Source organism: Bos indicus x Bos taurus, chromosome 24 (genome assembly GCF_003369695.1).
Source record: "Bos indicus x Bos taurus breed Angus x Brahman F1 hybrid chromosome 24, Bos_hybrid_MaternalHap_v2.0, whole genome shotgun sequence".
NCBI lineage: Eukaryota > Metazoa > Chordata > Mammalia > Artiodactyla > Bovidae > Bos > Bos indicus x Bos taurus.
This window is the reverse complement of record NC_040099.1, coordinates 29051899-29078478: the sequence shown is the minus strand read 5'-3', so window position 1 is coordinate 29078478 and position 26580 is coordinate 29051899. Positions and strand designations below refer to the sequence as shown.

Below are 26580 nucleotides of genomic sequence, written 5' to 3'. Positions count from 1 at the left end.
CATTACTACAGTATGACACAAATGATAAATAAGTAACAAGACTATGAAATTTAGGCAAAAATCATCAGGATGCTAAAAACAAATACTGATTGGCTCGGAGAGCTGGGTGTTCAAGGAAGAAGTGGCATTCTGTCTGACATAAATTTGGAAGGTATCAAAGGAAGAACAAAGACAGGCCAGATGTGATTATATACAAGGAAAGTTAGTCACTAAGTTAATAAAGAACAGAGTGACTTCTACCATCCACAGACTCTAGAAAAGTCATGATCCAATATCAATACACAGTATAAATATTGGGGAAGTGGAACCCAAAAATCTAAAATTATCTATCTATCTATCTATCTATATATATATATATATATACATATATACACACACACACACACACACACATACAGGGCTCTTAAAATTAACTGAAAAAATAAGAACCAGTGAAATGACTATCAATAAACTTAACTCTTGCACAAAGATGCTTTTTTATATATAACTCATGTATCTGTATGGAGAAGGCAATGGCACCCCATTCCAGTACTCTTGCCTGGAAAATCCCATGGACGGAGGACCCTGGTGGGGTGCCATTTATGGGGCTGCACAGAGTTGGGCATGACTGAAGTGACTTAGCAGCAGCAGCATGTATCTGCAGCTAATTCATAATTACTATATAAAACCTTAAGAATTTAATGTATGTCTATTTGCCACATACTAATGGACATGAGTCTGAGTGAACTCCAGGAGTTGGTGCTGGACAGGGAGGCCTGGCGTGCTGAGATTCATGAGATCGCAAAGAGTTGGACACGACTGAGCGACTGAACTGAACTGAAGTATTTATTTACTTTTTTTCCCATTTCCATTCTACCAGTCCAAGATAAACCACAGTTAGTCTCTAAACAGTCACTCTCTCTCCCCACAACTCTGCTTTTTTAAATTTTGGTGGGCTCATTGTGGCTCCTCTTGTCCAAGATGTGATGAACTGTCTATCTTTAGATCAATCCTTCCAATCTACATATGTTTCATAAATACCTAATATGTTTTTTTTTGTTTTTTAATAGGAGGAAGAGGAAAAAGAGCATGAAAATTATGGTCAGTATGTGTAGTGTTAAGAGGTCAGACACTGGGGTGACACCTCAGCTCTGCACAGTACAAGTTTTGGCTCAGTTGCACCAGCCCTATTTCCTAATCTGCAACTGTAATCACAGTAATACAATCATTATGAGGTGCAAATAAAATAAAGGTGACCCAAGGGTATCTCCCCACAGGATCTGGCACTTGTTACAGCTCAGGAATGTTAGTGAATTTTTTTTTAAAATTTAAGTTTAGATTAAAAAAAATTCTTGCTTTGAAATTTGAAAAAAGAAAAATAAATGTGGAGACATGCTTTAAGGGAATGATCGAAGGCAAAAGGAGAAGGGGACAGCAGAGATTGAGATGGTTAGATAGTATCACCAACTCAATGGACAAGAATTTGAGCAAACTCTAGGAGATAGTGAAGAAGAGGGGAGCCTGGCATGTTGCAGTCCATGGGGTTGCAGAGTTGGACAAGACTTAAGAGATTAAACAAAAACAACAAGGGTTTTAAGAAACAAAATGGCAGCTGTTTGACTTCAACCAAAAATTTGAAAAAAGTACATACTAACACTTCCTCACGCCCGAGTCTGTCTCCCCAACAATCCTAACCTTTAGTTAAATACCACTTTTTGTCTTCTCAAGTACACTATAAGCCAGACATGCCTGTGTAAAATAAAGTAAGTCTTCCTCCAACCACATCCATATATAATACATAAATAATTTTAGATAGGATTTTCTTGACTATATTTACAGAATAAGCTAAAGGACAATTCTGTTAAGCCTGAGTTGGGAAACTCCAATTTCTCAAAATTCCTGATTTTTTTTTTGTGGCAGATTGTGTTACCGTCCTCAGTGATTCACCATCCTCTCCCCATGGGTGGATCACATGTCCACAGCACCACAAGGGCCACCCTGGAGCCAGCTGACTTCCCCAACCCACGGTCAGGCTTGGCCACCCGACTGGCCCTGGCCAATGAACAGAAACAGAAGTGTGGAGACCAGAAGAGCCTAATGCTCCATCAGGCCCTCATCTTTTCCCTCTGCCTGCCAGAAGAAGGGTCTGCACCAGAGGCGAGTTTTCCTTCTGCCTGGATCCTGAAACACAGAAGACATGTGGATCATGGTATCAACACAAAACTGGAAATACAGAAAGGTGAAGCCTAAGATGAACTGGAAAGCGACAATGGTGTGGCGTCACGTGTGCCTGGATTCCGGATGAAAGCCATGGCCTATGTTCTTGTGACTTAGAATAATTACTGGAAGCTGCCTGGTTTTCACTGGGGTGTTAAAAGGCCTGAGACTTTCATTAAATGTCAACAACACCTAATTGATATCCTCAAAATAGTTTAGTTCAGTTCCTCAGTCGTGTCTGACTCTTTGCAACCCCATGGACTGCAGCACGCCAGGCTTCCCAGTCCATCACCAGCTCCAAGAGATAGCACAAACTCATGTCCATAGAGTCGGTGATGCTGTCCAACCATCTCATCCTCTGTCGTAACCCTTATTCTCCTGCCCTCAAGCTTTCCCAGCATCAGGGTTTTCTCCAATGAATCAGTTCTTCTCATCAGGTGGCCAAAGTACTGGAGTTTCAGCTTCAGCATCAATCCTTCCAATGAATATTCACGGTAGATTTCCTTTAGGATTGACTGGTTTGATCTCCTTGCAGTCCCAGAGACTCTCAAGAGTATTTTCCAAAACCACAGTTCAAAATCATCAATTCTTTAGCACTCAGCTTTCTTTATGGTCCAACTCTCCCATCAATACATGACTACTGGAAAAACCATAGCTTACTAGACGGACCTTTGTTGGGAAAGTAATGTCTCTACTTTTTAATATGCTTTATAGTAGGTTGGTCATAGTTTTCATCCAAGGAGCAAGCATCTTTTAATTTCATGACTGCAGTCACCATATGCAGTGATTTTGGACCCCCCAAAAATAAAGTCTGCCACTGTTTCCACTGTTTCCCCATCTATTTTCCATGAAGTGTTGGGACCAGATGCCATGATCTTAGTTTTCTGAATGTTGAGCTTTAAGCCAACTGTTTCACTCTCCTCTTTCTCTTTCATCAAGAGGCTCTTTAATTTGTTATATCAAAACAGATATAACACTGGTGATAATCTAGTCCTATACTCACCATCAAGAGTTTCAAAAGTATTTCCCCTTTTTTTCTATTGGAACTCTACAATGTTGTATTAGTTTCTGCTGTACAGCAAAGCGAATCAGCTCTAAGTATACATATATCCCCTCTGTTTTGGATCTTCTTCTCATCTAGATCACCACAGAACACTAACTAGAGTTCCCTGTGCTATACAGTCAATTCTCATCAGTTATCTGTTTTGTGCTTACGAAGGTGGCACCAGCAGTAAAGAAGCTGCCTGCCGATGCAAGAGACGCAGGTTCGATCCCTGGGTCAGGAAGATCCCTTTAAGTAGGAAATGGCAATCACTCCAGTATTCTTGCCTGGAAAATTCGATGAACAGAGGAGCTTGGCAGGCTACAGTCCATGGGGTCGAAAAGAGTCAGACGTGACTGAGCACAGCACAGCAGTGTATATGTGTCAATCCTAAACTCCCAATCCATCCCACCCCATTTCCCGCTTGGTATGCATGTTTGTTCTCTATGTCTGTGTCTCTATTTTCTGCTTTGCAAATAGGTTCATCATCACTTTTCTATATTTCACATATATGCATTAATATATGGGATTTGTTTTTCTCTTTCTGACTTACTTCACTATCTATGACAGTTTTTAGATTCATCAAAAATATTTCTTAAAATTTTTTAACTCCTACCGTGGCTTTCTGATCATTCTGATAGTTGCTGAATCTATGTTTTATTTCTACATTAAAAAAAGAGGTTAAGGCTATAAAACCCATGAGAGGTCACTACTAGCCAAAACATCAAACGCTGTCTCAGGTTCTTCTGATTACAAAAGGGCAAATCCCACTGAACTTTTCAAGAATTCTTAGGCAAGCCATCTTTCTGGGCTGAAGGTTAAGTACTTTAAGTCCCTGCCACTTGGTGAGCACCGATTTTTATCCGAGAATAAAACATGACTTTTCTGGGTAAGGCATTATATAAATTCCGGGTACTATTTTGGTAATTCTAAAAAGATCATAGTCAAGTCCCTAGAAACTGATCTTGACAGGCAGGCAACCAAAGCGAACACACAGATAAATCCGGAGTGGTGGGGGCACAGAAGCTCTGGTTTTTCCTTATGGAATTCCTTTTTTTTTTTTAATTTATTTTTGGCTGTGCTGGGTCTTTGTTGCTGTGTGGGTTTTCTCTAGTTGTGCTGAGTAGGGGCTACTCTTTGTTGCAGGGCACAGGTTTCTCATTGTGGAGGCTTCTCTTGTTGCAGAGCACAGGCGCTTGGGTTCAGTAGCTGTGACACACAGGCTTAGTTGCTCCACAGGACATAGAATCTTCCGAGGGCAGGAATGAAACCCAAGTCCTTTGCGTTGGCAGGCGGATTCTCATCTACTGTACCACCAGGGAAGTCCCTGGGATTCCTTTATTTGTTGGTGTGGACACCATTTCACATGGCTGACACACTTTTGCCAAATTTACAAAAAAAACTGTGTTTCTCTCTCCCTATTGGGTCTGACTACATCTATAAGAGGATGTGTTTGTTTCACCTTTCCTGGAGAGGCAGATCTTGAACTCTGGATAAATCTGAACTAGTTTCTGCAGTAAGCTACCTCTGTCATATCAAAGCTGCAGCTCTGGCTGAATTCTTGCTGAGCTTGTATTTATAGACTTCTGATCCCATGTTTTATGGTGGAGGCATGCTTTACAGGGACCATAAACATTCACATTCTTGTGTGAAGGAACACATTAGGAATATAAAACCCAAGAGTCAGTCCCTAACAGTCAGTCCCCCTACTGTCTCAAATCTACTGCCTCAGTTCAGGTCATCATTACACCCTGCTTCAAAGTGTTAGTTGTTCAGTCGTGTCCAACTCTTTGCAACTCCATGGACTGTAGCCCACCAGGCTCCTCTGTCCATGGAGTTCTCCAGGCAAGAATACTGAAGTGGGTTGCCATTTCCTTCTGCAGGGGATCTTCCTGACCCAGGGATGGAACCCAGGTTTCCTGCACTGCAGGCAAATTCTTTACTGTCTGAGCCACCACGGAAGATCTCCAGGGAACATCCTGCCTGGACCATGGCAAAAGCTTCTTTAGCGGGTTTCCATGTCCCCAGGACTCTATCTTGCCAACTACTGTTGGTTCCTCTCTCAGACATTATTTGATGTCACACCCCCAACCCCAAGTAAAACTTTCTGACTGCTATCCCCTGTAGCAATGCTTCCAAAATAAGGGAGGAGTCCCCCTGGGGGTATGCAAGATGATTTTTAAATGGTGCGTGTGTGTGTTAGTTGCTCAGTCGTGTGGGACTCTTTGCGACCCCAAGGACTATAACCCTCCAGGCTCCTCTGCCCATGGGATTCTCCAGGCAAGAATACTGGAGTGGGTTGCCATTTCCTTAAACGGTGCACAGGCATTTTAAAACAATTATTTTTATTTAAAAGAAGTTAAAATTGATAAAATATTTAAATGCATCATAAAAGCTGTTTGCAGACATGGAAAAGACTAGGAGGCGTTACTTAAATGCCTGAAGCTGGATGTTAGGGTAACCTATAGTATATAGTCAAAACCCTTCAAGAAGCAGTCATTTCACCTTTCCCTTGCAACTCTTCTCAATTCCAGCAACCATAACTGAATTATTCACTAAATTATTCAGCAAAATCCCCTCAAACCTAAAAACATCTTACTTTTGGAGTATCTCCATGTTATTTACATATTCATTTCCTGCTAGCTGAAACGTGATTCCCTTTGTTTAAAATGTCCTATGTCATATTTTTTTTCATTTGATTAATTTCCATCCATCTATCCATCTGTTTAAAGGCCATTAAAAATGTCACTTCTGTTTCCTGGAATTCTTCCCCAAACCGTGACTGAGAGTAGTTCCTGTGGTCTCTCTGGTCCTCTTTATTTCTATCGCCATACTTTGGTTGTACTGGATCATGACATCCCTTTCTGCTGAGGTGGTTCTGTACTCATTTCAGATGCTGCACACACTGCTTGACATCCAACAGCTATTCTAGATGGTAATTTGTACTATTGTCCTGGGCTTAGTTTGCTCACATTGGCACCTTGCTCATGTTTATATTTATACCTTTCAGAAGAAGCCAGGATTTAGTTTTAAAATATCTGCAAATATAAAAGTATATCATGATCGCGTGAAAGTGAAATTCTGTGACTTATGAGTGCCAACATTACTATATCCTTTTCTGGAGAATTCACTTTACTTCAGCTTTTTTTTTTTTTTTTTTTGGAACTAGAGTATTTTACTTGTTTTATTTACAATTAAAGGGCAGTACAAAGTTTTTACTCCTGAATAGCAGCTGTAATGATAATATGATACTGACAGTAATTAAGAGATTTTACAGTCACTATACTAAGCACTTTATGTGGACTGTATTATTTCAATCTTAAAAGAAGGGTCTATTATTATCCCTGTTTCATAAATAAGGAAACTAGAAATCTAAGTGATTGCATCCAAGGACCCTAACCTTGTACAAGGTAACAGAGCTGTTAAATGAGGCACCTGGATTTGAACTTCAACACAAAAGAATATATTAAATTTAATTACTGGAGAAAAAAGGCAAATATTTTAAACTTTGGTAGTTTTAAATACGTTATTCCAGGAGTGCCTTCCATACATTTTAAAATAATATTGACTGAAAGTTGGTCTTTTAACAGAAATATGCCCTTGGTTTTTATATTTCTGAGATAAAGAAATACACAGGATTAATATAGTTATTGGAGGTATGCTAATATCTACTGTTGGCCTGAGATTAAATTACTTTTAGTTTCAACTTTTCACCCTCCGAAGATCTTATTTAGAAGTCTCAAAACAGGATGAAATTCTGTGCTTGAAATTCAAAATGTGTGATTTATTTTACGTTATCTACTAGTCTAGAAATGTTATCATTTTTGAGATTCATTATTTAAATAAACAAAGTAGAAACTGTTCTCATGAGCTTACCTATTCTTTACATCTATAAAAACACTCCAATTATAATCTCCACTATATTCTTCTTCCTTTGGAACATTCAGTACTATGCTAAATCAAATAAAACCTAGATATAAAGAAATCTGTTTGCATTTTAAATGTAGTTATAGGTGCCTTCAACTCAAAACTTTACCTGTATTTATTTTTATCAGTCTAGTTATAGAAAGATACCAAACAAGTCTACACAGTGAGTTTGAATCTTATCTCTGATTTGGGTCTTTTAACAGTTTGATTCCACTGAACTTTCTCACAGAACTGATCGTCACACCCCTGGACCCACTTTGTAGTTGTTTTCTGTGAGCCCTTAAACGCCTTAGACTTTCTTCTTTCTGTGTCCAAAAGTAGGGCATTTCTAGGTACAGACTCAGGGTTCCCCTTTCTCCTCTCCTCCACATTTCTGTGTCTTACAATCACATCCAGTTTTGAGGATTTAGCAGTCATTTGGGGAATGATTTCCAAACGCGGTCCTCTTGTCCATTCATGTACTCACCAAACCAGTTTGCCCACAAAGGTCCCCCAGGGATGCACATTCCCTCCTCTGGACCACCGGAGGGCCCTGAGGTTATGAGAAGGGATGCTTGGATAGGAGTAATGGAGGGAGGTGAGTTGCAGGTACAAGCGGATGCCGCTGGACGGCGCCCATCCTTACTCTGTGTGCCTGACCCTTCACGGGCAACTAATATTTAGAAAAAGAGGAAAGGGTGTTCCAGGCAGGAAAAACAGTGTGGGGCCTGGCGCTGGCATGGAATTACAAGCTGAGATAAGGAACTACAAGTAGAGGTCTCTGTTGCCTGCCTGTAGAATGCAGGTGGGGGAGGGGCCTGAGAGGCAGCTGGATCGCCGAGTTAAGAACCAGATCCAACGGGGGCATCCAACGGGGAGAGTTCAGATACTGGAATGTTTGCCTGGTATGGAGATCATGCTAGGAGCAACTTGGGGAACTCACACCGAGAGCCTCGCCCTCTATTGTCTTATCCATGTGTCACAGGCAGTGGATGTACACAGTAGCTATATGGCAGTTATCTGCTGAATGAATGATCCTCAACCAAGCTCAAGACGACTGCCAAATGAGCCATTTCTAACAAAGGCAGACAACTTTCAAATTATGAATGGGCTGTATTTCAGAAGTTGATGTGCAAAGTCAGTTGTTCGGAACAAACTTTTTCATTTAGGTATTCACACGTTTGTTATAATCTCCAGCCGCTTTTGAAACTGTGTACCTGAGAAAGGAGATTTCCACATGGAAATTCCTACTGTGTACCTCTTCCTACTGTGCCATTAGAACGGTTGGGTAACTGAACCTTATTACCTAAATACTCTCCTCTCTTTACTGAAGGAAGTCCAGTCATATTTTTTCAAAAACGGGGACTTCCCTGGGGGTTCAGTGGCTAAGAATCCGCCGGCCAATGCAGGGGACACAGGTTCGATCCCTGGTCTGGGAAGATTTCCACGTGCTGTGGGGCAACTAAGCCCATGCGCTGCAACTACTGAAGCCCAAGTGCCCTAGAGCCCGAGCTCCACAACGAGAGAAGCCACTGAAATGAGCAGCTCTCGCTCCGCACTAGAGTAGCCCCTACTCGCTGCAACTGAAGAAAAGCCGCAGGGCAACGAAGAACCAGCACAGCCAAAAGTAAATAAATAAATGACGCATGCCCCACACCTGTCCCAGTCCTTGAACTTGAAACGACGGAATCTAGGAGCTGCTCAACACAGTAGATGCTCAGGTTACACAACGAAGGTCAGGAAATAACCCTCATCCCAGAGAGTGGACATGCTGACACAGGAGAGAGAAATACCAACAGCTATATCCCACGTGAGGGCTATGACCCAGGGAGTGTCCTGGTATTAATAATAACCCTTCACAGAGGTATCATAACAGCTTCAGAGAGAAGAGGATATTTGAGCTGCATCTGAAGGCTAAATGGGTATCTCCTGACAGTTAAGAAGGAAGAGCTTTGCAAAAGCTGTTGCTGTTGTAAAAGTTGTTGTTGTTCAGTCGCTCAGGTGGAAAAGTTAATTTATAGTTAAGTCTGTGATGCTTGTGAGGGATTACAAATAGTTTGGTGGGGCTACAGCACAAGAAGGGAATATGGATGGAAAGGAGGGCAGGACAGATTACAAACAGCCTTAGAAATGACCCTTAGTGCTTGAACTTTCTCTTGAGAAAAGAGGAGTGTCCCGACAGAATGGAAGAGTCCCACAGAACAGTGATACTTCAGGGAAACCCTCAGGTGAGTATTAGTTGAATTTCACTGAAGCCAGAATTCTTGCTTTATGAAAGTCCAACAACCACAGGAATTAATAATAAGGATGAAAGCTAAATTAGAAGTAAACTCATCAAGCATGCTTACATATTCAAAAATATCTAGTTATATATGTGTGTGTGTGTGTGTGTGTGTATACTCCTGCTAATTCCCCTAACCAAGCCTATTGTATAAATAATCTGGAAAAGTCAGGACATATTTTTACATATAAAGGAGTTACCTAGGCTTTGTTTTTGCCTTCTGTCAGCTTTTAAATCATGTCTACTACAAATTAACCTATTAGCTATTTAACAGAATTGAATAGATATGTTCAAAAAGCATATTTTTTAGGAAGCATATGTACTTTAGGAATAGATAGTAATGAATATTTGTAAAGACAGATTAGCTAATTGTGTTTCAAAACTTTTCCTACAAACTATAAGAGGATCTAAAAACCTAAGGTAGATTGATTATGTAGATGTAATATATGACTGTTTCATGGAAGCCTAGGAAATGAGGCTTCCCTGGTGGCTAAGATGGTAAAAAAAAAAAAAAAAAATTCTGCCTGCAATATGGAGACCTGAGTTTGATCCCTGAGTCAGGAAGATCCCCTGGAGGAGGGAATGGCAACCCACTCCAGTATTCTGGCCTGGAGACTCCCATGGACAGAGGAGCCTGGTGGGCTACAGTCCATAGGGTTGCAAAGAGTTGGACATGACTGAGTGACTAACCCTTTCATTTTCAGGAAATGAATCTTATCAGCACAGGAGTGAAGGCAGTAATATACAACAGATGCTTTCCACTGTGAAAGGCACTGGGACCAATCCTGGTCTTGCTGTTTCTGAATGCCAGGGCACGGCCAGAGAACATGAGTCTTGTCATATAGTCACAATCAATATCAATATGTATCATTCTCTTAAACTAACAATAAAAATTCCAAAGAAGAATTGCAGTAAAACTGTAGACATGATCAAAAGAAGCAGTATTAAATCATTTGACTTCAAAACTTCAGGATTAAATGTAGCAGAACTCTTGGTCAGTAATGAAATAAAAGAATGCCATAATAATTTTGACAGTGGAAATCATTATCTGTTATATTCAACAGAGAATTAGCGTGCCTCTTGCAGAAGCTCTTAAAACTCCTCAACTAGACAAGTATTTAAATCACTTACATAATATTTAATTTAGCTGTTCTTCCTGCTAATCTTATTTGATGGAACTCTCTAGTCATTGGGTGCATGTATGCTAAGTTGCTTCAGTTGTGTCTTACTCTTAGTGACCTTAAGAAATATAGCTCCTCTGTCCATGGGATTCTCCAGGCAAGAACACTGGAGTGGGTTGCCATGCCCTCCTCCAGGGGTTCTTCCCAACCCAGGGATCAAATCCGTGTCTCTTATGTCTTCTCACTTGGCAGGTGGGTTCTTTACCACTGAGTCACCTGGGTAGTCACTGAATTCTCTTCATTTGTGGGATTCAAAGGGTACAGTGTGAGGGAAATGAAAGTGAACTATTATTGCAAGTATTAGTGCTAATAAATGAAATTAGAATACACTATAATATCATTGGGGCTTTCCTGGTAGCTCATCTGGTAAAGAATCCACCTGCAATGCAGGAGACCTCAGTTCAATTCCTGAGTCAGGAAGATCCCCTGGAGAAAGGATAGGCTACCCACTCCAGTATTCTTGAGCCTCCCTGGTAGCTCAGTCGGTAAAGAATCTGCCTGCAATGCGAGAGACTTGGGTTCGATCACTGGGTTTGGAAGATCCCCTGGAGGAGGGCATGGCAACCCACTCCAGTATTCTTGCCTGAAGAATCCCCAAGGACCGAGGAGCCTGGCAGCCTACAGTCCATGGAATTACAAAGAGTTGGACATGACTGAGTGACTTAAACACAGAACATAATATCTTTAGCCTATTGATTACTTGTAATCATGGGAAAAATCCTTGGGAGAGAGTGTGACTAATACTGGTAACATATAAGGCTGTGATTTACAAAAACAGAATATTAGTTGACAGATCTCTTTAGGGCTGATCAGAGCCATCTCATCTGTTCTCTGTTACTGAAGTCACATTGGCTTTTGCACAAAAATAACATTAAAAAAAAGAGCTGTATTTTAATGAACTACATAGCTATATTCTCATCAAATTGTCGTCTCCATAGTACTTCTGTTGTTTAGTTGCGCAGTTGTGTCCAATTCTTTGCGAACCCATGGACTGTAGCCCATCAGTCTCTTCTGTCCATGGGATTTTCCAGGCAAGGATACTGGAGTGGGTTGCCATTTCCTCCTCCAGGGGATCTTTCCGATCCAGGACTGAACCTGCATCTCCCGCACTGGCAGCTGAATTCTTTACCACTGAGCCACCTGGGAAGCCTCAATAGTACCGTTAGCATCCAATAAACACCCTTTTAAAGAAAGCGAATCTCTCTCGGCACCTCATTAATGAAGTCCCCGATGTCCCCTGGGTGTGGGGCTGCAGATCGAACCGGGTACTGGGGCTCCGCATGGATGGGCCTCTCATCCAACCGTCGGATTCCAACTGGCTTGATGGCATCTGGCTCTACCGTATCAGGCTGCTGGAGCTGGCTCAAATCGTAGTCCTGCAAGAGACAAGGCCAAAACCCCATAGGAGATGGGCATGAGGATGGAAACTTACAACCTCTGTTTTTAAACGCATACCCAGAATGCACAGAAATGAATGAAATTTAACATAATGGAAAAGTTGCCACCACGAGCTTTTCATGTTATGATTAAATATTGCTTTCACGCAGCTCTTTCTTCTGTGTTTTTCATTTCGACAGTCTGTGCGCCATCTGCTTTCCTATGTTCCTCATCAGCTTCCAATGGGAAACAGCAGTGAGAGGAGGTCCCGCTACAAAATGACTAAAAAATCGACTAGAAAATACGGTAGTACCACAAAAGCAAAAGTGCTCATTAAATGTTGATGGGGTTCAGAACAGGCTGCCCTCAGGTATGGCAACGTGGCATATTAAATATCTGAAGCTCAAGCACTCTTTTAAAAAACAGCCAAAACAGGAAAGTCACTCTGACTCTCCCCATCTCACCCTTCTTCTCTGAAACAGGTCACAAAATTCTGATGTGAAAGGCTCCCCTCTCCTTGAACCAGGAGGAGGGAACCCTCCTCACCACCAGAGATTAGCATTTGGGACCGAGAACTCTGTACAAAGAAACTTCCTTTTTTATGATAGTAAAATTATGTGTTTATGATATAAAACTCAGAAAATTAAAAATTATAAACAGAAAATGATCTCATTTATAATTTTATAATGTAACAGTCATATTTGGGTGTATTTGGTTATAAAAAATGCTATTATTTTAAAAAAAAATTTTATTGGAGTATAGTTCATTCACAATGTTGTATTGGTTTATGCTGTACAGCAAAATGAATCAGTTATACATATACATATATCCACTCTTTTAGATTATTTTCTCACATAGGTCATTAGAGAGTGTTGAGCAGACTCCCCTGTGCTATAGAGTAGGTCCTTATTAGTTATCTACTTTATATATAGTAGTGTGTATATGTAAACTCCAATCTCCTAATTTATCCCTCCCTACTCTTACCGGCTGAGGGTCACAGGTTTGTTTTCTGCATTTGTAACTCTATATCTGTCTTGCTGACAAGTTCATTTGTGCTCTTTTTTAATGTTCCATATATAAGTGATATAACCACATTTGTCTTTCTCTGACTTACTTCACTCAATACGGCAATCCATGCCGCTGCAAATGACATTATTAATATTTTTTAAATGGCAAACTTTCTCAAACTAACCCTATTTTCCTAGTTACTTCTTCACCATTTACTACTCTAAGCCCAAGACCTTTGTCTTATCAATTGTCTACAAAGTTACTGTTTCTTTGTCTACAGGGTATAAACACTCCCAGCTCTGGTCGCTTCTTCCAGGGCCTGCATTCTCTGTGGAGATTCTCATGTGAAGGCAAAAGTTCCATCAAATGTGTCTGTTCTTCTCCTGTTAATCTGTCTTTGTTGGTTTAATTTTCAGACCCAGCCAGGGACACTAGGAGGGTAGAGAAAACTTTTCCCTCCACTACAATATTATATTGATTTAATACTAAAAAAAAAAAAAAATTGTTGTAACTGTATTTTCCTTTACTTAAAGGAAAGCTTTAAAATTCCATGGATGGAGGAGTCTGGTGGGCTGCAGTCCATGGGGTCGCTAAGAGTTGGACACGACTGAGCGACTTCACTTTCACTTTTCCCTTTCATGCATTGGAGAAAGAAATGGCAACCCACTCCAGTGTTCTTGCCTGGAGAATCCCAGGGACGGGGGAGCCTGGTGGGCCTCCGTCTATGGGGTCGCACAGAGTTGGACACGACTGAAGCAACTTAGCAGCAGCAGTTAGTTCATCAAGGTTTCAAGACCACGCTTCTCTTCAAACATCTGTAGGAAGTGTGCGCATGCTCAGTCGCATCTGACTCATTGCGACCTGGGGGACTATAGTCTGCAGGGCTCCTCTGTCCATGGAATTCTTCAGGCAAGAATACTGGAGTAGGTTGCCATTTCCTCCTCCAGGGGCTCTTCCCAACCCAGGGATTAACCCACGTCTCCTGTGTCTCCTGCATTGGCAGGCAGGTTCTTTACTACTAGCGCCACCTGGGAAGCCCCCTCAGTGCCTAGAGTCTGCACACTATTATCGGTGGGGCCAGTCTGATCTGTGCCCTTTTTTCTTAAAGAATGGCTTTGACATTTTTAAAGGATTATTTAAAACAGTGGTAACAATGAACAAGAAGAATATCCTACTGAGACTATATATAGGCCCTGAAGACTTACATTCAGCCCTTTACAGAAAAAGTTTGTCAACCTCTGGCTCAGAGGTATGAGGCTAGGGAGTGTGTATTCTCTTCCAGAGCAGTTCTGGGGGCATGTCTTTGAAATACAGCCTGTCCACTTCAAGAGGCAGAGAAGAACTTGGGAAGAAGGATGCCCTGGGCACTGGTTGGACCTTTAACTATTTTTAGCTTTAGCATTAGCCAGCTGAACAGCAATGTACAAAGACACTAAGTATAATGTGGAAATGCATCAAAATTTTAGGTTTGGGCAAATACTTTATATTTTTCAAACCTCTAAATTCTGCTAATAAGAAACATCACATCCCTAGCTTAACCAAAATTATCTAATTCACTGTTGATATTTACAGAAAGTACAGATTTTATGGTCCTCTTTTTAGTTCAGGCTTCATCTCTGTCTAAAACCACCTCAAAACTGTTTACAGTATCTCTATAGGGGTTGCAAAGAGTCGGACACGACTGAGCGACTGATCTGATCTGATCTGATCTGGTAGTGGTTTTGATTCATTCAACGCTTGAATATTTACCATGCTCTGGCAATGCTCAGGATCCTTTACATATGTTCGCTCATTCATACTCTGAACAACACTGCGTGACGCTGAGTTTTATTATCCTCTTTTAAGAATTGAGGAAACTGAGTCTAAATCACTCAAGTCATTTGTCAAAGGCTCCAGATCTAATAAGACACAGAGATATGCTAGGACTTCAAACAGATTAAGACTCCAAAGCCTAGCTCTTGTCCCAGCTACAAGGTTGGGATGGATGAGGGAGGAGGGGCAGGGATATGAGGAATGATTAAAACAACAGAGGAGATAAGAGGGGAAGGGTCACTGATATTCATCCCATTCTGTACCAGGCGCTACACCAGCCTCCTATAAGTGTCTTTTCATTATCATAATTTGAGATAAAGAAACAGACTCAGGAATGTTGAGTAACATGTACAAGGTCACACAGCCGCTATCCTATTGACATGAGCATCAAAACTAGGTGTGTCTGATTTCAAAATGTTGCTCTAAAACCAAACACTAGGAACTTCCCTCATGGTCCAGTACTTAAGACTCTGCCTTTCAATGAAGGGGGTGCGGGTTCAATTCCTGGTCGGAAAGCTAACATCCCACATGCCTCAGGGCCCCAAAAACCCAAAACATAAAGCAGAAGCAATACTGTAACAAATTCACTAAAGACTTTAAAAATGGTCCACATAAAAATAATCTAAAAAATATATTAAAAAAAAATAAAACTGAACTCTGTTGAGATGCCTTCATTCTAGACTACCCTCCCCTAAACAAGTCCTTACCAAGGGCTTCAGCTAAGCTAATGAGTGAAGGCACTCAGAAAAAGCTCCTCTCTGAGGGATGGACAAGGTGACATGGGAGGCAGGTATATAGAGTAGGACAAATCAGCGTGGGATGTAAACTCGGTACAGTGCCAAATATAAAATGCTCAGAAAAGGAAAGAACACATCAGATTTGCACCTTGAATGACACGTGGGTTCAGGAGAAAAGACTGTTCTGGGGGAATCCACATTGTGAGCAAAGGTGTGCGGATGCAGTCTCCTGTCAGGGGAGCATATTTCAAAGCATCCATACAAACCTTGAGTGAAAACGCACCTTGATCTTGCACACATGTGCCTCCATTTAAAATTTTATAGAACGCATGAGTTATTTATAGACTATCTGAAAGCAGAGGCAGACAATGATACGACGACACAGATGCGAAAACCTTTGAAATGTTAAAATGCTTTTCACAAAATAGAAAGAGGGATTCATTTAGAGAATTCTGAATGCTTGCATGTGAAGAGGCATGGTTTTCCATGCCATGTTTAATTACATAACTACCAAGCTTAATAGAGGGGGTAACTGTGAGTAAGCGTGTCTTCTGATGGAAGCTTTTTGTAGAAAGGGGAAAACAGACTATAAGTATATGGATGATGACAGTTAATAAATATTTTTACACTGAGAGTGTAAAATGCTTTATTAGAGGTCTCAATTACATGAAATTAAGTAATTGAATCTTATGCTTAAGGACCGTCTTTAGAGTTAGTCACTCAATCATGTCTGACTCTCTGTGACTCCATGGACTGTAGCCCACCAGGCTCCTCTGTCCACGGAATTCTCTAGGCAAGAATACAGGAGTGGGTTGCCATTAACCTGGTGACATATTTCTTGACAGTCCTCAGTATATCATGAACATTCCATGTAAGAATACAGAGTGATTTCTGGGGCATAACTGAAGACATGAGAGGCAGTGAGATTTGCCTGTGCTATTTCTTATGTGGAAAGAACTTGTCCACCCTCATTTCTTATGTAGCTCCCACCATACCAAAGTAACGAACAGAAATCCATTATGTTTGGTCGACAGTGCAGAAAAAGTTTTTTAATAAGTTGTCAACCTATAGATGTTGGGATATTTTATCTGAAAACAGGAAGATCTGGCATAAAACCAGGCTTCACTTCTGACACAGCTATTTGTTACAGCTGAGAGCATCTAGCTTCTTTGGACAAGGACAGCCTGTCTACCTGGTCTGTTTCACTTATTAGTGTATACATACAACAGCATGTTCATTTATAGATTCTTATCTTTCGACAGCCCTTTCTTACTCTCCTAAGAACCAGAGCAGGTAGTTTCAAGATGTCTGTGGTTAATGTGTCAGGCCCACAGAAAGTGCTTATTAAAAACGTGTTGAGAATTTCAGCAGATAAGAACCCTCCTGCCAATGCAGGGGACACAGGTTCAATCCCCGGTCCAGGAAGATCCCACATGCCGTGGAGCAACTAAGCCCGTGTGCCCCAACTTCTGAGCCCACAAATTACAACTACTGAAGTCCGAGGGCCTAGAGCCTGTGGTCTGTATCAAGAGACGCCACTGCAAGGAAGAACAGCCCCTGGTCTCCCCAACTAGAGAAAGCCCATGTACAGCAACAAAGACTCAGTGCAGCCAAAAATTAATAAATAAATAAATAAGTGTTGAATGAAAGTCTCAGGGATGATATTCAAGCTGAGTGTGCACAAGAGCAACCAATTCAAGAAAGGTGCTTTGGATCGCATGACATGCCATGGCAGTAATTTATCAGGGGAAGGAAGAGAAAGACCCGGGGGCCCACTGCAGGGACTTATTGCCACGGTGAGTACCATCCCGCATGATGCAAACGTACATTGTTCCTCAGATACACTGACATCAAAAAAAGAGGCACAAAACCACTGATTTACAGGAAACTAGAATCTGGTTTAGAACATGCAGCTTAACTTTTCTTTGTGATGGTTTGCCTTGTCGATTTCAAATACAGGATATAAAAATCTGACGGTGGTATGAAGTGGGCAGAAGTGTCCTCAGGACACAGGGATGTGATTTTCTGTCCATATCCATCTGTGCTATATGGCAGAGTCCTGACCTGATAATTTTAAGCCTTTTGACAAGGGGTCGGTCTATGTGAGCCTCTTAAATTATACATCTGCATAATCTCATGATGCTTTACTTACACACACAAATTACAACATGAAGGATGAAAATTATAAAGAGAATTGTGGAGACTGGAAACATTCTCAAGGTCATTGGGTTCACGGACTTACTTCTGAAGATTATAAAGACACAGCCCCAGAAATCTTTGTTTGGTTCCTACGATTCTCTAGAGAAAAAGTGAGTCTGAAAATTCTCTGATGATTGTCAACCTTTTTAACATCAACTTTCCCTGATAAATCCAACTTTCAAAAGAAGGCCACAGAAAATCTTAAATAATGTTTGGAATGTGTTATTTGTCAATGATCATGAGAAGTAGGGGCTTCCCTGGTAGCTCAGCTGGTAAAGAATCTGCCTGCAAATGCAGGAGACCCTGGTTTGATTCCTGGGTTGGGAAGATTCCCTGGAGAAGGAACAGGCTACCCACTCCAGTATTCATGGGCTTCCCTGGTGGCTCAGATGGTAAAGAATCCACTTGCAATATTGAGAGACCTGGGTTTGATTCCTGGGCTGGAAAGATACATTGGAGGAGGGCATGGCAACCCATTCCAATATTCTGGCCTGGAGAATCCCCATGGACAGAGGAGCCTGGTGGGCAACAGTCCATGGGGTCACAAAGAGATGGACACAACTGGGCAACTAAGCACCTACACCCATGAAAAGTAGGCATGGAATTAGGGTTTTTAAATATTAACATTGCAAGTAACTGAAAGATTTTGTTTGGGTCTAAGATTTAAAATATCTTAAAGGTGATACAATTCTGGGAGAGTCAGTAAGAAGTTAGCAGCTTAAACTCTGGTTCTGCCTTTTCTTATTAAATTCCCCTGACTTGAAATGATTTATAATTGGTTCAGAAAAGAATACCAGGAATCAACCTTAAGGCATTTGGTTATGTTTAAATAGAGTAAAATGGTGTTTTAGGATAAGAAATTCTGGAGTCCCAGGCAGAAATTTCAGAAAGTCCCATGACTGGCAAAAACTACAGACTTGTGCAATTACGTGTTTTAAAGAGTGATGGAAATACTCCTTTTCCATTTCACAAGTATCTTAAGGGAGCCTACTGGGTACCTGATGCCATTTTCAGCTCTGAGAGTGTGAAAGAAGGAAATCAGCTTTTGTTGGTGCCCATCATCGGTCAGGAGTTACCTTAGGTGCCTCCTCATGGGATTCCTCAGACACTCCAAGCAAAACCCTGCCGTTCTATCCCATTGATTCCCGTAACTTGGAGAGGTTAATGATTTGCCCAAGGTCACAGACTCAGACAGTGTGGAAGAGGCAAACAGAGACCAGCAGAACAATCAAAGTAACAAATACAAAAGCTGTATCTTCAGATACAGAGAAGAGACTTGTGGTGGCCAAGGGGGCAGGGTGGGGGAGGAAGGGGCGAGGAGTTCAGGATTAGCAGATGCAAACCACTCTCTACAGGACAGATAAACCACAAGGTCCTACTGTGTAGACAGGCAACCATATTCAATATCCCACAATAAACCACCATGGAAAAGAATATGAAAAAGAACATATATGTGAGTCACTTTACTATATAGGAGAAATTAAACACAACATTGTAAATCAACTAGACTACACAAAAATAAAAAGCTGTATCTTGTCGTCTGGGCCAGTGAGGAAATGAATAGAAGAGTCTGCTGAGCAGGGGGACACGAGGCGCTTTAAGAGCCAGAAGGGAAGTTCAAGGTAATCATGCTAAGAAGGCATGGGGACCTAGGACTCTGGTCTGTGCATAGCTGGCTGAAGCCTCACTGACTTTTAGTCAGAACTGAGTCTTCACTTGTCTCCAACAGTCTGGCACGTGAGGCACAGGGAGAGGGCTCAAAGCTCCCGGTCCATTTTCAGCCTCCATGGGTGAGAACCGGGGGTGGAACACAAGAGCCAGTTTTGCTACATCCCAGGCAAGGGGCAGTTCAAGTGGAAATATTCCTTTTACAGTAGTAAGAGCAAGGAAATTTTCAAATTCCTAAATATATAAACATTTTTTTTAATTAAACTTTTCATTTTGTACTGGAGTATATAGGTGATTAACAACGTTGCGAGTATCTCAAGTGGACAGCAAAGGGACTCAATACACAGATATGTATCCATTCTCCGCTCCCATCCAGGCTGCCACATAATGTTGAGCAGAGTTTGCTGCGCTATACAGTAGGTCCTTGTTGGTTTGCTATATTTGAAATGGATAACTCGTAAGGTAAACATTTTGAATGTTTCAAGACAGAGAAATAAAAATACTAACATGAAAGTAAATGAACAAAATTCTCAAGGGAAAAAAAAGTTACCCGGGAAAGAGCTGACCATGGCACAGGCAAGAAACTCTCAAAAAGGAATGGGAGACAGCAAAGGAGAACATTACCACCTTACCCTATATAGCTCCTGGCATTAAAAATAACTGAATAAAATAGCAATAAGGCGTCAACACATTACCATACAGCTGCTGAGAGGTAAGTCAGATGCCCTTGCAACTTTATGTAAATTACATTACAACCTGATTTTCTTCCCCAGTGAGATATGGTTATGATGGTAACTATCTACACAGGTGAACTGCTGTGGAAAACTAAGTTGATTCTATGGATTATGAAAGTCCCCAAAACCAAAAAAATTGCTAATATCTTTTCTGGTTTACCTGATAAACCTAACAGAAATAAAATAACTTGGAGACTTAATATACAGATGAAGGTTCTCCATTCTCAGTTTTCATCCACGTTTGTCTCACTGGAGAACCAATTTTCCACTCCCCACAATGGAGGGAGGTGAGCCTCCATTAAACACATTCATTGCTTCTGCTTCCTTGGTTTACTGTTCATACTACTCTGCCTGGTGGTCCAGTGGTTAAGACTGCATTTCCAACGCAGGGGGTGCGTTTTGGGGAATAAAGATCCCACCCGTTGAGGGACACAGCCAAAATTATATATATATATATATATATATATATATATATATATATATATATAAACTCTATGGGTAAAACTGTTACAAAAATATGGAAAGTGAAGCTGTGAAAGAGGTGCTGCTGAAAAAAACGAGGATATGGCTACCCAGAGCATTTCCAGCAGAGTTGAGGGCTTCCCTCAGAGCTCAGTTGGTAAAGAATCCTTCTGCAATGCAGGAGACCCCAGTCTAATTCCTGGGTTGGGAAGATCCCCTGGAGAAGGGAAAGGCTACCCACTCCACTATTCTTGGGCTTCCCTTGTAGCTCAGCTGGTGAAGAATCTGCCTGCAATGTGGGAGACCTTGGTTCGATCCTTGGGTTGGGAAGATCCCCTGGAGAAGGGAAGGCTACCCACTCCAGTATTCTGGCCTGGAGAATTCCATGGGGTCGCAAAGAGTCAGACACGACTGAACAACTTTCATTTTCACTGTCAAAAGGGGCTTCAGAAAGATGATGCTTCTTCAGAAATTTGAGATTAATTTTTATTCTATAATTTCCCATTCTTTCCATGTCATTCAGTGACAGCCCTAAATACATGGACATATTTTCTTAACCCTTTCAAGCACCATGTATCTTGGGAGACAAAAAGTGTAACCTCCAAATGCATCTTCAGTAATATTTTTACCCCAAGTCCCAACTTTACAAAAAACAAAAATGCCATCACCCTGATAAGGTCAAAGTCATTCTACCTTAGCAGGACCTATTATTCTAGCTTGGAGGAAATCTAAAAATAGGTAATGAAGTAATGGCAATATTTGGTTGGGAATATGGCGACAGAGCAACCAAGTCCTTCACTTGTTTATGTCACATCGGTTTGGAATTTCCTTTAAGATAAATGTAAACATAAAATCAATACAGAAAAGGGAGCTTCATGTTGTGACTTTAAAAAATGGATTCTAAAACCAGAGAATCTAGATTCAAATCCTGGCTCTCTCGGATCTAACTGAGGGACTTAGGTGGATTATATACATTTCCTGTGCTAACTTACACAGTAGTCAACCTTTGGACAAAAAAGTGAATGAAAACTTTATTAATGGAAAAAGTCTATAGCAGAGATCAGCTTTTTCTGTAAGGACTTAACAGTAAGTATCTGAGGCTTTGGGGGCCATAGAGTGTCTGTCAAAATATTGGGTTGGCCAAAAAGTTTGTTCAGATTTTTCAGTACTATTTTATGGGAAAACCCAGAGTGAACTTTTCTGCTAACCCAATCCTTCAACTCTGCTGCTGCTGTGTATTAGTAGCCATAGACAGTATGTAAACTATGGACATGGTGCAAAGCTGTGTTCCAATATAACTTTACTTACAAAAACAGATACTCGTAGATTGGGCCAGTTGGTAGAACTCTGGCATATTCACCACTTAGTATCTTAGGTTTTGGTTTCTGTTTTTTGTTTGTTTGTTTGCTTTTGTACACCAGTAACACGTACTTGGCATACAAATCTTTGCTACTTTATCATTGGGTAGCTTTCCATACCTCTTAAACCAAATGTGATAAACGTAATTACTCAGGAAGAATGAATATTAAAATGAATTACATAAAATATGATGTTCATTTATGTGAAGTGATCAGGGTAGCAAATAAAAATTCACATGCAAATCAAGTCCATATTAAAAATACTGAGTGCCCAGTAGGGAATGGATATCGGCCAGTTCAGAACATACGTTGTCTGTAGCTTACCACTGTGAGGCATCTGGCCAGGAAGGTTTTTGAAAACAGCATGGAAAAGGGATGGCAGTGTGCTAACCCAAATTCCTGGTGAAACTTTCCTCTGGTGAAATCAGTGTCACTCTTTCAATAACTAATATATTCTGGTGTTTGCAGGTGGGTATGAATGGATGAATAACTTGGGAACACATTTAACAGAGTGTGCTTCAGCCAACAATGAAAATGCTGAAAGTGGTCTCCATAGGTATGTCCAGAGTCAGCCATCTGTTAGTTACTTTGCTTATAAAGCAGAAAGATTTTGTAAAGCAGTTATTCAGAAGGATCAACTATAGCAGTTCTATTCTCTGCTTGAGTCAGAGGGTTGGGCTAGGTTGCCCACACTGGGGGTACTTCCTGAGACTGGCGGGTAATCTTCAGAGACCATCTTGGCTTGAGCAGAGATCTCTGGTCTCGGGGAACTGGCTGGTTTGGTCTCCAGGTGCTCTCTTCTACCTCTGCCTCATTCTTCTGTCTAGGCATCCAGCCTGGATTTTAGATTTTAGTACCTGTTGCCCAGACTGTACCTCAGATCTCTTAACAACTTGGCTGCTCATATTGTTTCTCCAGATTCTATGTTTGTCAATGTCAAAATATGCTCCATTTTGTAAGCCATGCTTAACAAATTAATTAGGTCTTACTCTTTGCCTGTTCTAAGGCAAGATTAGCAGTAGTCATCTAACAAGCTGAAGCTAAGTGTTCAGCCTCATTGGTTTTATCTAGTAGTATCTTCCTGGAATAGACCAGTAAGAGTAAATAAAACATCATTCATCTGACCTCTATACCAGCCCACACAAGAGCTGGGCCCCTCTAGTCACATGGACCTGGGTGTGAAAACTGGACTAATGCACAGGTTTGTTGGGAAGATTATAAAAGACACATCAACTGAGAGCAGAGCCCAGTGCCTGACACAGAACATGTAATAAACAAGTATGTAATGAATCACAAGTGTTTATGAACATGATCATCATTTCCTGAAGCCATCAGACATTTCAAAAAAATGAGAGCAAAGTTATCAGGCTGCAATGGTTCAATGAACCCTGTAGAAAGACTTGCAAACTAAGAGATTCCAGAAGAGGGCCCAATGCACCAACATTCTATGCATCAGTGCCTGCCAGGTGCCAACTGTCCTAGAGAGTGGAATAAAAAATGAATGTGACAATTTCCTGCTCTCATGGGGTTTAAGGTCAGGACCAGGGCTGCACATAAGATCTCAAAATAGAGGCAGACAGAGCATGTTGCTAGAGTGCAGAGCAGACCCACTTGATTTAACCTGGGACCCCCAAGAGAAGATGTCCTGAGATGGAATCTTGGTGGCTTGGCCAGGCTGGGAAAGACCTTGAACTGAGCCACGAAAGTGGGAAATAACATGACACAGGTTAGATGTACAGAAGTTCAACTCTACTGCAGTTTAAAAGGCAAGGTGGAGGATCAATGAGAAGAGAAACTAAGTCATCACCCCAAAGAGTCCCTCTTCCCAAACCCAGAGTCACAGGAACTGTGGGTTCTTTCTCCATCTCAGGAGCTTCAGCTCTGTTGAAAGTGCTTTCAGTGTTATGCAGATGCTGGGGATCTGATCTAGTGATGTACTGAGCCTAATTCTGAGATCACGAAAGATACTAATTTCACTGGGAAAAAAGTTCAATTGACACTCACATGGCAATCATATCTTCTTTTTTTAAAGACCCCCCCCCTTTTTTTTGATATGGACCATCTTAAAAGCCTTTATTGAACTCGTTGCAAAATTGTTTCTGTTTTAAGTTTTGGTTTTTTGGCCGTAAGACATGCGGATCTTAGCTCCCCGACCAGGGATTGAACCTGCACCCACCCCTACATTGGAAGGCGATGTCACAGCAGTCCCAGCAGTCACAACTGAGTCTCTTGGGTTTCGGAATCCTGGGCCACTAAAAAGAGCTCCTGTCACGGTGCCCTCTTATCCTGAAATGTGATTCCTCACACGTGCACGTCTGGATCTCAGTCAAGGAGACTTTAGTATCCCCATGGTGTATGGACGCCAGGTAGGCAAGAGCCGCTCTCCCTGGATTTGGCTGAGCCTGACACACCCTGTCCCATTTTCCTTAGCTGCTGGACCTCCTGCATCTCCTCTGTGTCCAGAGACCCCCTTCTTCCTGACACATCTGGATGAGTCAGATGGAACCTATGGATCTAGAACCTGCTGCGTAGTTACTGTGAGAAACACTACTCTCAGAGAACCTCAGAAGAGATTCTCAAACCTCAGGAATCCAATCAGGGTGGGCAGTGCTTTCCAGTAGGTCATCAAACCCATTTATTCTTTTTAAAAAGTACTTAAGTTATTCATGGACTTCCCAGGTGGCTCAGTGGGTAAAGAATCCGCCTGCAATGTGAGAGACATAGGTTTGATCCCTGGGTTGGAAAGATCCCCTGGAGGAGGGCATGGCAACCAACTCCAGTATTCTTGCCTGGGAAAACCCACGGACAGAGGAGCTTGGTGGGCTAACAGTCCACGGGGTCGCAAGAGTCAGACACGACTGAGCGACTAAACACAACTGTGAGTATTATAATACCATTCAGTATATGTTTAATATAAGAACAACTATGTTCTTTAATATAAGAACAACAAGCTTTAAGTCCAAGCTTTAAAGAGCAGGAAATTACCACTTACTGTTTCCCATCCTGGGGCTAAAAGGGGATGGTTCCAGAAGCACTGTGAGTTACCAGTTGGTTATACTGTACATTCACCCTGATTTTATTAGTGATGCTGATAGGGAAGGAACTAGATATGAAGATCATTAAAGAGGATACAGTGTCTGCAACCAGTCCCACAGGCCAAAAGGGCACTGAAGGACATTTACTAATGAGGATAATTAAGCATGACTTGATAACCACCCAAAGTCCTGCTGGTTCCAGCAGTGAAGCAGATAAAGCAGGGACCTCACCCTCTGAAAAGAGACTGGGCATTATACTGAGTCTGTCCAACTGCCAATAGCACTGTGAGGAAATAATGGTTGTGTTCAGAGCCCTTCCAATGCCAGTCTCAAAGATGGGCCCGACCTAGTCTCCTGACTATGGAAACCAGAGGGGAATATCCACACACTAAAAGTACACCGAACATAAGACAAGGAAGAAAAATATAGAGGGCTTTGTTTATTTGTCTGTTTCATTTCTCTTTTCTTGGGCTCTATATTTTCAGTATTTTTGTTAGAGAAACTAGCAACCTGTGTTTGGGCACAGAAATTAAACAGAGATGGTAATCAACAGCAGGGAAGATAAAGGCTCCCTTGTAAAGGACTGTTTTGCTTTGTGTTCTTTCTAAGCAGTTAGCTCCTTTGGGATACTTCCTCTTGGCAGCAAGAATAAGGATCTTGGCTAAGCCAGCTTTAAGCTAGGCATCCCACCCTCCTGGCGACAGCTGCTGCAGACCTGCCTTCCTCTGTAGCCTCAAGCCTCCATCGACCACCTCCACTGACCTCTGAGATCTTCCCATCTTTGGATGCTGATGATTTTGTAAGACTGTCTGGCTGAGACATCCAGGAGACCTTAGCCTGATCATGACAAGCTGTCTGCTTCCTACAGCACAGTCTCCAGTCACATCACAAGATAACACCCACGCTCCATAAAATACCAGTTATGTGTAGTAAAAATCAACCAAAACTTGTCTAGAATGTAACATGGCACCATTTCCATTTTCAAGGCTCACTCTTGTAAAGAAATAATGTCTTTAAAAAAAAAAAAAAACAACTAACATAAAAGTTTGAGCCAAAGTCTGTTGCCAAGAAGGCTTAATGCATGCTTCAGAGAAATAGAATTTCTAACAGGAAGCCACTTGTGAATTACGGACAATCGCATACAATATATTTCACAAAACTGAATTTCTCAGGAACCGACAACAATTTTCAGATTTAAAAGCAATGGTGTCTTATTTAGAACTTGGAGAAGCATTTGGCATAAATTCACTGAGAGAGAGTACTAAATAAAGGGTGTTTTTTCCTTAAGGAAAAAAGAAGTAAATGATAAAATCCACCCAAAACTTTAAAAGACAAATCTTGATGAATTCAGTTGGAGAAATCATCCTAACAGATAGAAAGATATATTAGAAAGCTATAGTAATGAAAATAGCATGGCACTGGCCCAAGAGTAGACAAAGAGGACAAATAGACTAAGAATACACAAATAGATATGGAATCTTCCACACAGACCCACATGTATAAAACTGCCTGCTTTACGACAAATGAACCCCTCCCATGCAGTAGAGATGGGTTATCTGTTTAATAAACAGTGCTTGGATAGCC

The 26580-nt window shown here is 41.3% G+C and overlaps 1 protein-coding gene across 1 annotated transcript in view; it reads right to left on the bottom strand.

The window, feature by feature from the left end:
* The window catches only part of CDH2 (cadherin 2), a 248906-nt gene that overhangs the window by 2000 nt on the left and 220326 nt on the right, over positions 1-26580 (bottom strand). The window contains exon 15 of the mRNA XM_027526255.1: positions 11818-11982. Within this exon, the coding sequence (XP_027382056.1) occupies positions 11818-11982 (165 nt within the window). The remainder of the gene's footprint in view (positions 1-11817; positions 11983-26580) is intronic.